General features: G+C 38.7%; 1 protein-coding gene across 6 annotated transcripts in view; it reads right to left on the reverse strand.

The window, feature by feature from the left end:
• Scaf8 (SR-related CTD-associated factor 8) overlaps nt 1–15,804 on the reverse strand; it is a 128,321-nt gene that overhangs the window by 77,768 nt on the left and 34,749 nt on the right. For 2 of the 6 annotated variants that reach the window (XR_001175473.1, XR_001175475.1), the window contains exons 16-20: nt 13,879–14,023; nt 11,339–11,407; nt 8,028–8,246; nt 5,758–7,237; nt 3,335–3,436 (exon numbers count right to left, since the gene is read on the reverse strand). Coding sequence is in view for 3 of the 6 variants with exons in the window: in XM_013026989.1 (XP_012882443.1) it covers nt 5,772–7,237; nt 8,028–8,246; nt 11,339–11,407; nt 13,879–14,023 (1,899 nt within the window). In the remaining 3 variants the exon portion in view is untranslated. Of the gene's footprint in view, nt 1–3,334; nt 3,437–5,106; nt 7,238–8,027; nt 8,247–11,338; nt 11,408–13,878; nt 14,024–15,804 lie in introns of those variants that run through there. The other 4 variants (XR_001175474.1, XM_013026989.1, XM_013026990.1 and 1 more) reach the window with 3 other exon arrangements.

The following is a 15,804-nucleotide window of genomic DNA, read 5'->3' on the forward strand; positions in this document are numbered from 1 at the left end:
TCCATACAAAGTTATACTGATCAACTATTTTTTTACATAAGAGGAAAAAATTTAGTTCCTATAGCTTAAAAGTTATGGTTTAGAAGATGTTTTACAGAAGTAAAATAAAACCACAGCAAGAGCAATTAAGGAAACATAATTACTGCTACACTGTATTGTCTATGATTACTTAAAAATAGTTCATGGGGCTGGAAATAAGGCTTAATGGTAGAGTGCTTGCCTAGCATGCATGAGGCCCTGGGTTCGATTCCTCAGTACCAATTACACAGAAAAAGCCAGAAGTGGCACTGTGGCCACTTCCGTGTGGTGGGGTGCTAGCCTTCAGCAAAAGAAGCTCAGAACATGTCCAAGCCCTAAGTTCAAGCCCCAGTACTGGCAAAAAAAAAAAAAGGAGGGCTGGGAATGTGGCTCAGTGGTAGAGTGCTTGCCTAGCATGCATGAAGCCTTGGGTTTGATTCCTTAGTGTCACATAAACAGAAAAGGCCAGAAGTGGCACGATGGTTCAAGTGCAGAGTGCTAGACTTGAGCAAAAGAAGCTCAGGGACAGCGCCCAGGCCCTGAGTTCAAGCCCCAGTACTGACAAAAAAAAAAGGGGGGGGGGTCACAGGGTTTTGTTTTTGGCTATCTTAAATATAAAGATACTTGCTCTCCCCTCCTGTATTAGGTAAACTATTTTTAAAAAAGAAAAATACTATTTTATTTAAAAGAAGGTAAAAGGCACTGAAACATTTCATTAATAAATAATCTCATAAATAATATAGCCCATCTGAACATAGTGAGGAAAAACAACAAAATATTGTGTATAAAAGTTTAGGTGCGCAGAAAAATCTAACCAATTCATTGGATGATGGTAATATTCATACATTTTCTTTGAACTGAATGTCTGTTTCAATAGTAAATCTCACATTTCTCTGATTCTATGACCCTTTTTAACTATTAACATCTCAGAATTAGCCAGATATTTGGACATTTTCTAATTCTGAATGGCTTCTTACACCAATGGCATCTCATATTCAATGAAATACAATGCTGCCATGAAACAAGTTTAAATGTGCAGCTCTATAAAGTGTGATCTTTAAGTTAAAAATACGAAATTAAGTGAAGCAATGAAAATCAGAGGACAAGAGGACTTGCTTTGGTAGAATGAATTAATCATAATGAAAAGATTTTTTATCAATGCAATAATACATGAAGTTATTTCCAGAGTTTTAAGTTCATAATTTCAAACTATTTCTATCTTGTAATACTCCCTCCCCCCACCCCTTGCCACTTTTGTGCCAGTACCAGCAGGGCTTCAACTCAGGGCCAAATCATGCTCTCATTCCGCTTTCTTGCTCACTGCTGGCATAATACCAATACTACCACTTAAATCATGCCCAGCTTTTTTTTTTTTTGGGGGGGGGGGAGTTCTGGGGCTATAACTCAGGGCCTAGGCACTGGCCCTGAGCCTCTTTCTTTGTGTTCAAGACTAGTGCTCTACCACTTGAGCCACAGTGCTACTTCCAGCCTTTTCTGAACAGTTTATTAGAAATAAGAGTCTCTTTGCAGGGAAATGGATGGAGCTAGAAGAAATCATGTTGAGCGAGGTAAGCCAAGAGCAAAGAGACAAAAGGTATATGGTGTCTCCCTGATAAGTGATGTTAAATCCAAAATGTTAGTTGATACGACAAAATTAACAGGACTTAAGAAACAAAGGACTTCCACTCATCTGGTCGACTCACTACTAAATAACCCCATGCTGCTGATCACATGTATGGTATATATATATACACCGGAGGGAAACCAGGAAGATGACACAGAATTAGAGAGAATCAGGGAAAAACATATACCAGCGGGACCCATCAGCTGCACTGGACATTGACCAAAATGAACTAAGCAACTTAATGGCAGCGATGGGAGGGAGGGAACAAGTGGGAAAGAGGAAACAGCTGATGTTATGCAAAACAAAAGAAATGTACATATCACCAATGTGGAAGAAATAGCTGTAGCAAAGCTCATAGAACTCATAAATGTTATAGACCACGGTAGACAATTTGCTCCAGGAAAGTTAGAATGTGTTTGTGACTTTAACTAAGCATCACTATCCCACAATACTGTGAAATTTGGGAAATGACATAACCACTCAATCACAATAAAAAATTTGAAAAAAAAAAAGAAAGAAAGAAGAGTCTCATGGACTTTCTTACCCAGGTTGGCTTTGAACTGCAATCCTCAGATTTCTTGAGTAGCTAGGCTTACAGATGTGAGCCACCAGAGCCCCACTTAGCCCAGCTTTTTGCTGGTTAATTGGAGATGGAGTCTCCCAATTCTTCAAACTTGGCTAGCTTTGAACCTCCATTAGGAGATATTAGCCTCCTGAGTAGCTAAGATTACAGGAGTAAGCCACTGGTTGGCTTTTTTGTAATACTTAAAAACTGCCTACCCTATACTGAAATGAAATTGTAATAGAGCATTCTACTCATAATATGATCCAGATTAAGACTACTTAGGTATAAAATCAGTTTTTATTTACACTCTGTCTAGAGTATTATATACACTGAACTTAAGTCCATGCACAAAATGTTGAAAGACATTAAAAAATTGTGGTTCCGTCTACGATACAAGAAAAGTGATTTTTTTTTTTTGGTCAGCCCTGGGCACTCTTCCTAAACGCCTTTTGCTCAGGCTAGCACTCGACCACTTCAGCTACAGCATCACTGCTGGCTTTTTCTGTGATCAACTGGCCTCATGCACTGTTGGAAACCGTCTGTTTTTTGCTGTTGTTTGTTTTTTGGTTAATCATAAGGGCTTGAACTCAGGGCCTGGCACTGCCCCTGAGCTTTCCTGATCAAGGATCGTATTCTACCAATTTGAGCCACAGCTCCACTTCCAGTTTTTTGGTGGTTAGTTGGCGATAAAGTCTCCTGGACCTTCCTGTCTGGGCTGGCTTTGAACCTCAAACCTCAGATCTCAGCCTCCTGAGTAGCCAAGATTACAGTCATGAGCCACCAGCACTGGCACAAAAAAAGTGATCTTGCCTCATGCTTGAAATCCCAGCTACTCAGGAGGCTGAGACCTGAGGATTCCTATTAGAAGCTAGCCAAGGGAGGAGAGACCATTCCCCGCCCCCCGCCCCCACACAGCCAGAAAAGAAGCTGTGGCTCAAGTGGTACAGAACTAGCTTTGAACTCCTAGGCCCTGAATTCAAGCCCTAGGACCATCACCACCACCCCTCTCCCCCCAAAAAATAGTGCTCTCACTTTTTAAAACCTGTGGCTATAGTTCACTTACACAGCACAAGCTTAGTAAGCCAAAGGCCCTGAGTTCAATCTCTAGCACAAAACAAAACATGTACCTCCATGTGACTCAGTGCCTCATGTAGTTGCTGGCTGCAGCACCCCCAATTACTGGAGTAAGTAGCTGGGTTCTTCTTTAAGTATTCCTAATTGCCATCATTCTAGTGACAGAATGGTAAACAAAAGCATTAAAGTGTGGTACGTCCTAGGCCAAACTGATCTAAGTGAAACAGTAAATTTCTTTCTCCTGCACTGAAAAAAAAACTGAGAATGGAAATACCAATTTAGGAAATTTAGCACAAAACTGAATAATTTCCTTTCACTTAAACACTATGTAACAAATCAAAAGACAAAGCAGGAGCACACACACAGCAATTTCTAGTTAGCGCTTTTGGAAGTGTCATGTTTTCCAGATACAGCATTAACAACTGATTGGATAACTTTTACCCTCTAGAACCTTCAAACTACTACAATTCACTTACTTTGTTCACAAAATAAGCCACATGAAGGTCAAATAGTGATGAGAACTTTGGGATCAAAACATCACTAAAAAGTTTGATATTTTAAAAAAGTGCTGCTTAGTCCAAGTGAAGTGAATATCACTTAGTTTTAATAATTAGTTTTAATAACAGTAAATGCAACTTAGATAAATGGAGAGGAATTCTGGTTAATATAGTTTCCTTCAGGACAAGGTCTTTATCTTCCTGAATATCAAATCTTTGCACAAATGTCTCAGTTCTTTCTCACTAATTAAGACAAAGATCTGAAAACTCAAATTACTAAGAAATAAATACCACTTAAATATTTCTACTGTCACATGCTTATCCAGATAACAAAATGTATCAAGTGCTACTTTTATTTAAACCCTGTAAGGAAGATGTTATTTTTGGCCAAGGACTTGAAAGTTCTTAGCGCTCTCTTGATCATTTAAGGAAGTTAAAGGAAGGGTTTTATCTGTCTGTCATTTTTGGAGGCTTTATAAACGTAGCTTAGGAATTTCAGACAAATAGACAACATGACTTTGTTGGAAATGCATAGGAAAGCAAATAAGTAGCCATTCACAGAATTAAATGAAAGCCTTCCATAAAGAAACGGGAAAGCACTGATGCTTAACCTATATATTTACTCTATATGGGAAACTCAAAAGAAAATGAACAGCAAATAAAACTTAATTAGGAACCAACCCCAGTTTACCCTGGAGGCTAACCTGAACAAGTGTGGCCCACAGCCTACAGAACAAACAATGGACACTTTGTTCCTTGTATAGAAACTAGGACACCTTTAGTATCACCAGTACACATCCTGGGCAATTAAGAAATCCTTAAGAACTAGTAAGTTCTTCAGTGCTAGTTCTATGAAGAACAGCACATGCAATACAGCCTTTATGTGAAATCTACCTCCATGCTACATCTGGCTTCAGGCATAACTGTACTAAGAACGAACTGCCACCTGCCAATGTATTCCTTTAACAATATTTCTTACTCTACCTTCATCAAGACTAAGAATTAAAGGTAAATCAATATTTGCCAAATTTGCCAATTTTCTATCAAGTTTTAAAGAACATTTTATTACCTAAACTTTTTCTTAACTTTCTAGGTTTCTCTGTATGTGCACAAAGACTTAGAGAAACAGAAAAAGTCCTCATGACATAATAAACGTACACAGTAGTACACACACACTAATGAGACTGCATGATTTTTACACCTGCACATGCTTCTACCACTGTTCATTCTTAATATAGGAGTGATAAAAGTTTCACAACTAAGTACATGCTACTAATGATTCATGGTTTTAAGAATTTATAGGTCAAAAAAATACAATTCCTAGAACATTGTTATCAAACAAGTAAGTTTTATTGGCATCTAAAAACAAAATTCACCCAACATTGAAACGTACTTTAATATTTATGTTATTTTCTTTTTTTTTTTAAACTTACTGCAGTATGAGGAACAAATCATACACACTTACTTTGGAGTAACAGAGACCATAGTGTAGATTTTACAAAATCACTTTTTAAAAAATCTCTGTATTATGCTCCTCAAATATCTACAGCCAGTCTTCGCATAAAATATCACAGCTTTGTCTATTACCTTAAAATTCTGCAGCAGCCTAGAGATATGGGTAAGATATACTACCACTTGCTAGTTCGAAATATATCGATTACCATATCCAACCTAATGATAGTATCTAAAAAACTCTTTCTTCCATAGGAAGTCTCTGACAAGCTGTTATTCATTTCCTCAACATTAAAAGAATCTGGGGCAACATTTATATTTTTATCCGAAAAATAAAAAAAAAATGTTTACCTACCATGTTCATACTAAGAACAATGTCTATACAAGTCAGTTGTACAATTATTGTAAGAGCAAGGTGACATAAACATCAGATTAACTTAATTGTGGCAGACAAAAGTGAACAACTACGGTCCGGTCAGCCATCAATCTATTACAGGGATGACAACTTTACAAAAGGTATCTTTTACCTACTGAGTGATGATTATGTCCCCTCAGTTTCTGTGCTTTCTACCACCACTGGTTCACTTTCTACATCAGCAACTGTGTCACTCTTCTCCTTGTTTATCTCATTTGAAGATGTCAGTTTTTCATAAAGTTCAGGATCGTTCTGTACTGGAACTGGCAAAGGCGGTGGCTGAGCATGTCTCTCTGTATTTTCACCATTAACCTGAGGCACGTTATCAACTTTACGTTGGGAAGTGGCCCCTTCAAAATAATCAAAAACCCGAGCATGAGGAGGGGGGACCCAAGTGTTTTGAATTCTATCACGTCCAAGACGATTTCCGTTCATTTCTCTGCAGAAATCAAAATCTCTGTCGTCCCTATCCCTTTGCCTTTCCCAGGGTCTTCTGCGGTCATCAAAATCTCTGTGAACTTCTTGTCCAAATCCTCGGTTCCAAGGACCACTTCTAGGATCAAAGCGAAAGGTTCCAGCCCGAAACCTTCCCCTTTCTTCATGTAAGCCTTTTGGACCACTAAAAACAGGGAGAACCCGATGCTCTCTCTCGTCAAAATCTCCTCTCTGCCCCCAAGGCTTCTCTGGAGTAAAAGCAAAGTGGTCTCTTCGACCAAGGTGATCTATACCTGGTCTTACAAGATTCTCCCTTATGTCTATAGGAGGTCGTCCAAAATGATCCCTACCATCTACTGGAGGCCTTCCAGGACCTTCTCTTGGATCTATAGGCCGTCCAACCACATCCCTAACATCCATTGCAGGAGGCCTACTAATGCCTTCCCTGCTTTCTACCGGAGGAAACCGGTAATCTCGATCTCCTTCTTGTTGAACACTGTCATTCCCAAGTGGAATTCTTTTGTCTGGATTGGTAACGTGGTCTACGTTTTGTCTTCCAGGCGCTAGAAAAGGTCTTTCTGGATGACTGAAAATATCTCCTGGAGGAAAAGGTCCCCGGGGCGGTGGGTGAAGAGCTGAGTCCAGGACCACTGGGGGAGGGATACCCCGCTGGGGCGGAATTCCAGGCTGAATTAAAGGGAATCTTGGTCCAGGTGCCTGTGGTATTAGTCCTGGACGAATGTCCAACATTGGCAATGCAGGCATCCTTTGACTAGGGATATTCAGAGGGGGCAAGTTTTGAGGTCCAGCTGGTGGCTGCGTTCCCAAAAGTCCGGAAGTATTTGTGACACTTGGTGGCTGTATTCCTCCAAGTCCAGAACTGTTAGGCAGACCAGGAGGCAGCACACCCAGAAGTCCAGAACTACTTGACACATTTGGTGGCTGTATTCCCAAAATTCCAGAATGATTTAAGATATGTGGTGGTTGTGCTCCAATAATCCCAGAACTGCTGGAAACATTTGCTGGCCGAACCCCAAGAATTTCAGAATTACTTGGTACATTTGGTCTTTGGGCTCCCAGAATTCCAGAATTACTCGTCACATTAGGTGGCTGTCCTCCTAAAATCGCAGCATTAGTTGGAATATCATTTGGAATCGCTAAGACAGAAAGAGAAATAATCCAAAATATTACTTATTCTCATATGAAGAAATTGTATTTATAAGTTACTCATGCGACAACCTCTAGTAATTACCTTACAGTTAATCAGCGATTTTTATCCCCCAAGAATCAAGCTACACTTGACACTGAAGAAAACTTAGGAAGGATTTTATGATATAATTCAATGGTACATACAGAACTTGTCTATGCTGCATAAGATCCTAGGCTCCAACGCCAGTATCATCAAAACAAACAAATACCCAAGCAGAACTGTTATCTAATTTCTCACAAAATCTTTTTAAACAAAATTTCAGATTTCATAGTGCTTCTCTACTTCTAACAGCCTTTCTACAGAGTAATTCTTAATACAGCAATAACAGGACCATAACCAAAGGACTTAAGGCTTTCATACAGTACATTTAATTTTCTAGTTTTAGCTGCATAACACCTGGTAGAAAAGTTTTTCATACATAGTATTTATTCCTTTTAACTGTCACTATACATATGCAGATTCTGTTGTAGTCTTATTTTGACATGAATAGGCCAAAAAGTGTGTGAGAAGGAATCTTAAAGGAAAAGTTAAAATCTGTATCAGAAAGGTGGTCAGTTTTTAAAAGAAATCCAAGTTACAGGACACCAGTAACTTTTTTCAAAAAACAAAAAGCAAACAAACAACAAAAAAAAAAAACTACGCTGTTTCAACATGTGTGCAATGAACACCCCAGATAGCAAATTGAAAAGAAATGCTTATGGAGTTTATGCATTTCTAAAGACTTTGTTTCTTTTTACCTGGTCTGGTGTTTTCACCAGAGGAAATCTGATGTTCTATAAGATGAGGTACTTTGTCTTCAGGCTCTGCTTGTTTAGTTGGAGGATTAAAAACATTTCCAGCTGGTAGAGCGGAAGGAGCTAGACTGCCGGCAACAGAACCACCTGGCAGAACAAGGCTACCAAAGCCAACATCTTTCACAGTTTCTGGGGCCATGGACAATGGCGGTTGCACTAAAGCTGTTTGAAAGGGAGGAAAATGTATTTCAGATTGAATCAGCCGATCGATTCATGTCTAAGTTTGCTGGCAGTTTGAGAGCTTTCCTTAACAGCATCTCTGTATTACAGGCACTACTCTAATAAACTAATGCTCAAAATGACTTGTCATCATGAAAAGACAACATTACATATTTACAAAGTTTTACTTTCTAAATGGAAAACCAACTCTTTTTAAAACCATTTTTTTCACCAGAAATGGTCAATAAAATAAAAACTAGTAGTGAAGAAGCAAATTCTAGAAATAAAAAAATTATTCTCTCAAGGAAGTCAGCTATCTCTACATATAAAGAAACAATTAGCACACACTGAAAAATAAGTATCAAAATCTCCTAGGAACGATCACATCTAGGGTCACATTCATTGCATTTTTGTCCGGTGAAATTAGAAACTGATGAGAACAGGCAAGGTAGACTACAAATATAAAGCTATATGCATTCTGTCTTAAAGAATTTATAAAATCCCTAAGTATATACATAGCGCCCCCCCCCTTATTTTTTTTTTCTTTTTAAAGCAGAACTAGTAGAATATAAATCTCCAGCTATCTCACAACACAGTATGTCCTGTGTGGAGAGTTAAGAGAGTCCTGCATCGAGTCCTGCTTTTTCCTCACATTCACTGCCAGTATCACCTGGACAGGCTTAGCACAGAACAGAACTAGGAAGGGGGGAGCAGCCTGTGATCACAAACAGGAAGCACCAGATTTAAAGGAGCAGTGCATCATCAAATCCTTCTCTGTAGCTAAGCACAGGTTTCCCAAAGTTAATAATAAAGCAGGAATAACCAAAAGGCAGGCTCTAGCACTAGCCAATGAGAATAATGAATTCAGATTTTGAACACTTTGTTTAATTTTCAGAAATAATACTTCCAAATTAACAAACAATATAAAAGGAAGGATTCCAAAGCTACCTAAACATTGAGAGGAAAGCATTTAAGAATACATGGAAAATGGATTCAATTTTAAAAAGTTAAGATCTCTATTTATTATACATACTCTTTATAATAAGGGCCTTTGGGGGTCTAATTTTTGAAGTAGGCTCGCCCAAATTACTGAAGGTTTGTTCAGAAGCCTGAAGAATTACTGTAGATAAAAAGTAGAATAGAAGGGAAAAAATGAATAAAAGGGTGTGTTTAACATTTGTGAAATGTCCAACAACAGGAAAAAGGAAACAGGAATTAGAAAGTTAGCATGTCTGTAAATATTTACATTTGAGACTTGCATTCCTCCTGAAGTATTTATTCTAATAAGAAAATATAGATGTAAAACCAGGTAGGGGGAGATACACATTCCATGGAAATGTTTTTTTAAAAAAAAAAGTTGTGTATGAAGGTGCCACAACTACAAGGCGAAATGAGTTCAGGGGACCCTGGGTAACAGCAGTTTGGTTATACATAGTGAATATGTAGAGGATAGGAAACAGCCGAGAAACCTAGTTTCATCCTGAAGTCTTGAAATGGACTGTGATTGTATATGTAAGTATATAGTACAGGAGAATGAAAATAACTGCGTTTTTTTAGCAGGAAAAGAGGCAGCTGTAAAGTAGTTATAAGTCCTACAAATTGTATTTGTTCAATAGTTTAGAGTCCTATTACTTTTTTCTTTTCAAGGTATGTATTTTCTAGCTTTGGTCACTGAAAACTTGTAGGGCCAAATGAAATCCCAAGAAAAAACTAAAAATCTGGTATCAGACAGTGGTCTTTCAACTGTGTGTATGGGGGGGCGGTGAGAGGGGGGGGTGTTAATCCCATTTAGAGAAATGGCTGATTCTTAGACCACAGCAGAAAGACAGTGTCAACTGGAGACCTATTGGGCAAAAATACTACAATGCCCTTAAAAAAAACTAATTATAACATAAATGTAGGTATTGCAAAAGCATGGACAAAACAGTCAAAGATCTCCCAATGCCCAAAGATGAAACAATTAGAAACTTAAAAGTAACAATGAATGACTGGGAGTTAAAAATCTATTCATACAGCACACACAAGAAGAAAAAGGAGGAGAAGAAGGAGGAGAAGGAGGAGGAGGAGGAATAAGAAAAAGGAAGAAGAAGGAGGAGGAGGAGGAAGGAAGGATGAGGTAGGGAATGGAAGAGAGGAAATTAGAAGAATCAATCTTTCCCTTTCAATCACTGGAAACTGCTAGCATCACCCACAGAACTAATTCACCATCGAAAAATAGCAAATAAAGCAAAGGTTTAGCATCTAACTCGGCTTTCCTATTCAGAACTTCAACATAACTACCATTAACTGATAAGAGATCATTTTTCTTTACCAAGCATTTTTTTAAAACAAAAAATGTAAAAGGAACTATTGAAAGAGAGCCCTCTGCTATTAATGACAAACTGACTTAGAGACCACTAATCACTGGATAAAGCCATTACCTAAAAATCAAAGAGAAACGCTAGAAACAAGCAAGTTCCTGCTAGAATGCTCTGGTCCATCTTAACAACACTAATGTGGCGCAAGCCCCCAGGAGTATATTCTCTCCAACATCAACTCTGGATGTGGGTAACATGGCATGTCACTGTGGGTTCATCAGTTGTGACTATGTACCTCTCTGGGGTGGGCGATGATAACCAGGGAAGATGGGCATGTGGGAAATTTCTGTACTTGCCAATCAACTTTACTGAGTGTCTACTGGCTCTGAAGCCTATTTTCTTTTTTAATGGAACAGAAAAGACACTGCATGGCTCCTGATGTAATGAAATACTAAGTTTTGGGCATTTTGCTCATCATGAAGAATTATGAAAAGCAAAGGAGGATTGAAGGATACCCCTAGATGAAGACATTTATAATAAACAGGGCAAAACAAAACAGAAATATGATGAGAAGACACTCAGAATTTGCACCGAAATAAGTCAATTATAAAATGATGCTTCGAGACAACAGCAAACATAAATTAAAAACTATCATGATATTTAACTTTCAAAACTCACCTAACAAATGCATTTGTTTAAAAACATTCATAATTTTAAAAACTAACCATAGCCACAGGAATGAGAGCCAACATAACAATACCACTGAAAGAAAGAGAAATCTGTCAGTAGAAAACTCACATGTTGGTACTACTGGAGGGATCGCAGGGGGTGGTACCACAGGTGGAGGGACTGGAGGTGGCATGAAACCTACATGGAAACAAGAATAGCAGAAATAAGACAGCACAAGAACAAAAATGACTGGTTTTAGATCAAGATCTTAACAGCTGTAAAATTCGACACTGTTCTTTTTGAGTTGGGAATGGGGGGCAGGGGAGGGCACAGGGTGTTGTCTAGTTATGCTGTCCAGGTTGAATTCCTGGACTGAACTAGTGGATTCTTCTGCCTTAGTTTCCTGAGGAGCTGTGTAATATGTGAAATCACATATTCTTTTTTTTTTTTTTTGACAGTCTTAGGGCTTGAACTCAGGGCACGGGCACTGACCCTGAGCTTCTTTTACTCAAGGCTAACACTGGACCACTTGAGCCACAGTACCACTTCTGGCCTTTTCTATTTATGTGGTACTGAGGAATTGAACTCAGGGCTTCATGCATGCTAGGCAAGCACTCTACAACTATGCCACATTCCCAGCCTACACATTCTTAAAATAGCCTTTTACTTCATGTCCTTATATTTGTGTTTATACTTTCCATTAAAAAAATGGAATACTGCCTTATTTGAGCCCTACTAAGCTAGATAAAGATTCTGATCTTAAGTACATTTTATTTCTTTATTCACTCAAGTCCTGGAATATGCTGGATTGCTGCTCTAAAATCAAAGGCTAATACAAGCCAGGTAATCTGTTTAAGTCAGGACAAGAGCTGTTTAGCGTGAGTGAAGTCCTGAGTTCAAACCTCAGTACCAAAAGATACAACCTCTGCATGGAGCTTAATCATATTACATGTAATTATGTCATCTGTCAAACATGCTACTTTGATATACATGCTGTTTACCCTCTATATCAAATAACTTTTCAGAGGCTTAGATGACACTCTTATGTTTTCAGTTCTAGAGTAAGATTATTTATCTGAATACTGGCAGATGATGACAGATCAAATGACCAAACTATAAACCTGGCTCTTTGCATTTTAAACACAGCTACTACTACAGTCCATTACACAGAGATTAAAAATAAAATTTAAAGATGTAATTTTTTTGGGGGGGGGGTCAGTTGTGGGGCTTGAACTCTGGGCCTGGGCGCTGTGCCTGTGCTCTTCAGTTCAAGGCCAGCGCTCTACCGCTTGAGCCACAGTGCCACTTCCGGTTTTCTAGTGGTTTATTGGAGATAAGAGTCTCATGGACTTTCCTGCCTGGGCTGGCTCTGAACCGTGATCCTCAGTTCTCAGCCTCCTGAGTAGCTAGGATTATAGGCGTGAGCCGCCAGCGCCTGGCTTATAGATGTAATTTTTTAAAGAAATGAATGGCATATACTATTATTGTTCTAATTCTGAACTTAGCTGTTCCTTGAATAATAGTGGCTTGTCTTGAAACACTGAAATAAAGTATGTCACTGTAAGTAAAAAAAAAAAGACAATGACAAAATCACTTTTTAAAGTCAAAATTTTAAGTAAAAAAATATTAAATATAAAAAATTAAACTAGCCAGGGACCAGTAGCTTACACCTGTAAGCCTAGCTACTAGGGAGGCTGAGATCTGAGGACATGGTTCAAAGCCAGCCCAGGCAGGAAAGTCTGTGAGATTCTTATCTCCAATTAACTACCAGAAAACTGGAAGTAGCACTGTGGCTCAAGTGGCAGAGCACTGGCCTTGAGCTGAAGAGCTCAGGGACCGCGCCCAGGCCCAGAGTTCAAGGTCCATGACTGAAAAAAAATTAAAAAATTAAACTATGAAAAAGATAAAATTCTTAGTAACATCTTTCAAGTTCAAATTATGTGTAATATGGTAATTAAAAATTTTTTTGTAGCCCAACAAATAAATTACAACTGCTCTCAGATGATGAATTTATTGTTCCACCTCCCAATTGTTGGGACTACAGGCAAGAACCACCATTTGTTGTATACTTCAGATTTTTGTTGAGTTTTTAGGAACTTGGCTAACCAATGGTAAAGAATTAAATTCCAGAAAGCAAAGTACTCTTTTTAATATCCTAACAATCTGGAGGCTAAAAAACTTTCTGAATTTTGAGAATTAGATCATTTAATCCCTGTACCTCTCCCCTTCATTCTTCGAACTTCTCACAGTGTGATATAAAAGCACTAGTTCTAAATTATATAAACCATTATGTATAGTTCAAGATTACAATGTGTGTCATTTAACTCAGTTTTAACCTGGAAACACTGGCTCAGGGAACTTTTATTGACACTTATTATTAGCAGATAAGCTTTGGATCATGTATAAGGATTTTGGGGGTCCTTCTCCCAGCCACTTGAATGCTGAAAATAAGTTAGCGATGAGGGTCCACGGCCCCTCCCTCTCAGATCTGGGGGAAACAAAAACTGTTGACTGCATCTAGCAATTTGTGCTCAAACAAACCCTGAAGGCTGTCTTGATGTGTGCTAAATAGGTCAGAGAAGCATAGCTGTACGGCACTGAAACATGGAGAAAGAACAGTTTAGAGACATTTTCAATGGAATTTGAATAATGAGATGAAAATTACTTACCAGGAGGTGGCTGTGAAGGGTTAAAGCTTGCTCGCAGAAAAGGAGGCGGAGGGATAGGACTGAATCCAGGAGGGGGCACAGGCATTGACACAGGAAACGTTGGTGGGACTAAACTAACTGTCGGCACTGCAGGTGCTACTGGAATCTTTGTAGGTAGAAAAAAAGGTCTATTAATTGGCTTCTTCACCTGCAATGATTACGTCCTGTCATGACTAAGATGCAGTGTGTATGAAGTTAAGCTCTTGCTTCAACACCTTATACATTCATGATTCAGACCCAGGCAATATTATTCAACAATTTACTTAAGAGATTGTGAGGACTTTTTTGTTTTCAGATGCACTGTAATCAGCATGTAGTTGAATATGGAATATCAAGCTCAATTTTCCACAGCCATCTCTCACTAAGTTTAGTAACACCTGTGTATGTTTTACCCCCACAGAACAATGTCAGTAAAAGCTTTGAGATAGCTTAACTTTCCCACATAATTTCCAGTTTCGGCATAAACATCTCTTACTCATCCGAGGAACTTAAGCCCAAGTAATCATCTGTAGCACAGCTTTATCTCTCTTTCTCAATGTCACATATTATCAACTATCTAACAAGATCTTACCTTGCTACCTAAAAGGCAGATACTTCAAACTTAACATGTATTAGACAAATAAATTCCCATGTTTTCCCCCAAAAGTATTCTTCACCAAGTTATTTACTATTCTCAGGTAACGGGAGCTCAATCCTTTCAATGTCTCAGACCACAAATGTGGTCCCTGCCTATTTTCACAACTCCAAACAAATCTGAAACACTTAGTATGAACGACCAATGGTACTTCCAGAACGCGTCTAGTGTGCAGTATTTCAGTTTGCTTGCATGGCAAGTAGTCTTGTTAGTCAGTCTCCCAGATTGTTGTCATTTTGGCTGGACATCTACTATGATCAGATCTCACTACAGCCTATTTTCCAAACAGTAGCCAGTGTAATTTTTTACAGGTGCCAGATCAGGTAATATCATTCCTCTGATTAAAATCCCCCATGGCTCACTTCATGAGGAACAAACCCAAACAAAGCCCATTGGAGAGGTTTCTCTTCAACCCTCTCATTGGCTTTATTCCTGCAACTTCTATGCTCTCATCTTCCTGGAGCACACCAACTGTGCTCCCAGCAAGGGCCTTCTCCCTGGCACTTCCTCAAGCGGGAAGGCTCCTCCTTAGATATCAACGTGGTTTCTTCTGTAGCACCTTTAAGTTGTTGCTCAAATGTTGCCTTCTTAATAATGCAATGACCTATTCTGACCATTGTTTTAAAAATTCTAAGCACCTGTCAGCCACTCCTCAATAGTGTTACATAGGATCTCATACTCTCAATTTACGTTCCTGTCTCATCTATTAAAAATGGGAATCCTGTCAGGGCAGGGACTTAGTTTTCACTTATGTATCTCTAACTCCTAAGGTTCCTAGAACAGTACAGGCCTCATGACTGCACTCAATAAACATCTAATAAACACTTAAATATGAATGAAACCATTTCTAAAAATAATTTCTTTCAATTTTTTTTTGGAGGTTGTGGGGCTTGAACTCTGGGCCTGAGTGCTGTCCCTCAGCTCTTCAGCTCAAGGCTAGTGCTCCTACCACTTGAGCTACAGCACCACTTCCGATTTTCTGGTGGTTTTATTGGAGATAAGAATTTCACGGACTTTCCTGCCCAGGCTGGCTTTGAACCATGATCCTCAGACCTCAGCCTCCTGAGTAGCTAGGATTACAGGGTGAGCCACCGGCACTCGGCTTAAAAATGTTTCGAGAAAGCTCACTGATATAACTTATTATCAATTTGACTTTTCAGAAAAACAAATCTAAACAAAACTATTATCAAAACAGAGATCATTTATTCAGCACAATACTATAACTAACAAAACCTTTTTGTTAGAGCTGGTAC

The sequence above is a fragment of the Dipodomys ordii genome, unplaced genomic scaffold (assembly GCF_000151885.1).
Source record: "Dipodomys ordii isolate 6190 unplaced genomic scaffold, Dord_2.0 Scaffold98, whole genome shotgun sequence".
NCBI lineage: Eukaryota > Metazoa > Chordata > Mammalia > Rodentia > Heteromyidae > Dipodomys > Dipodomys ordii.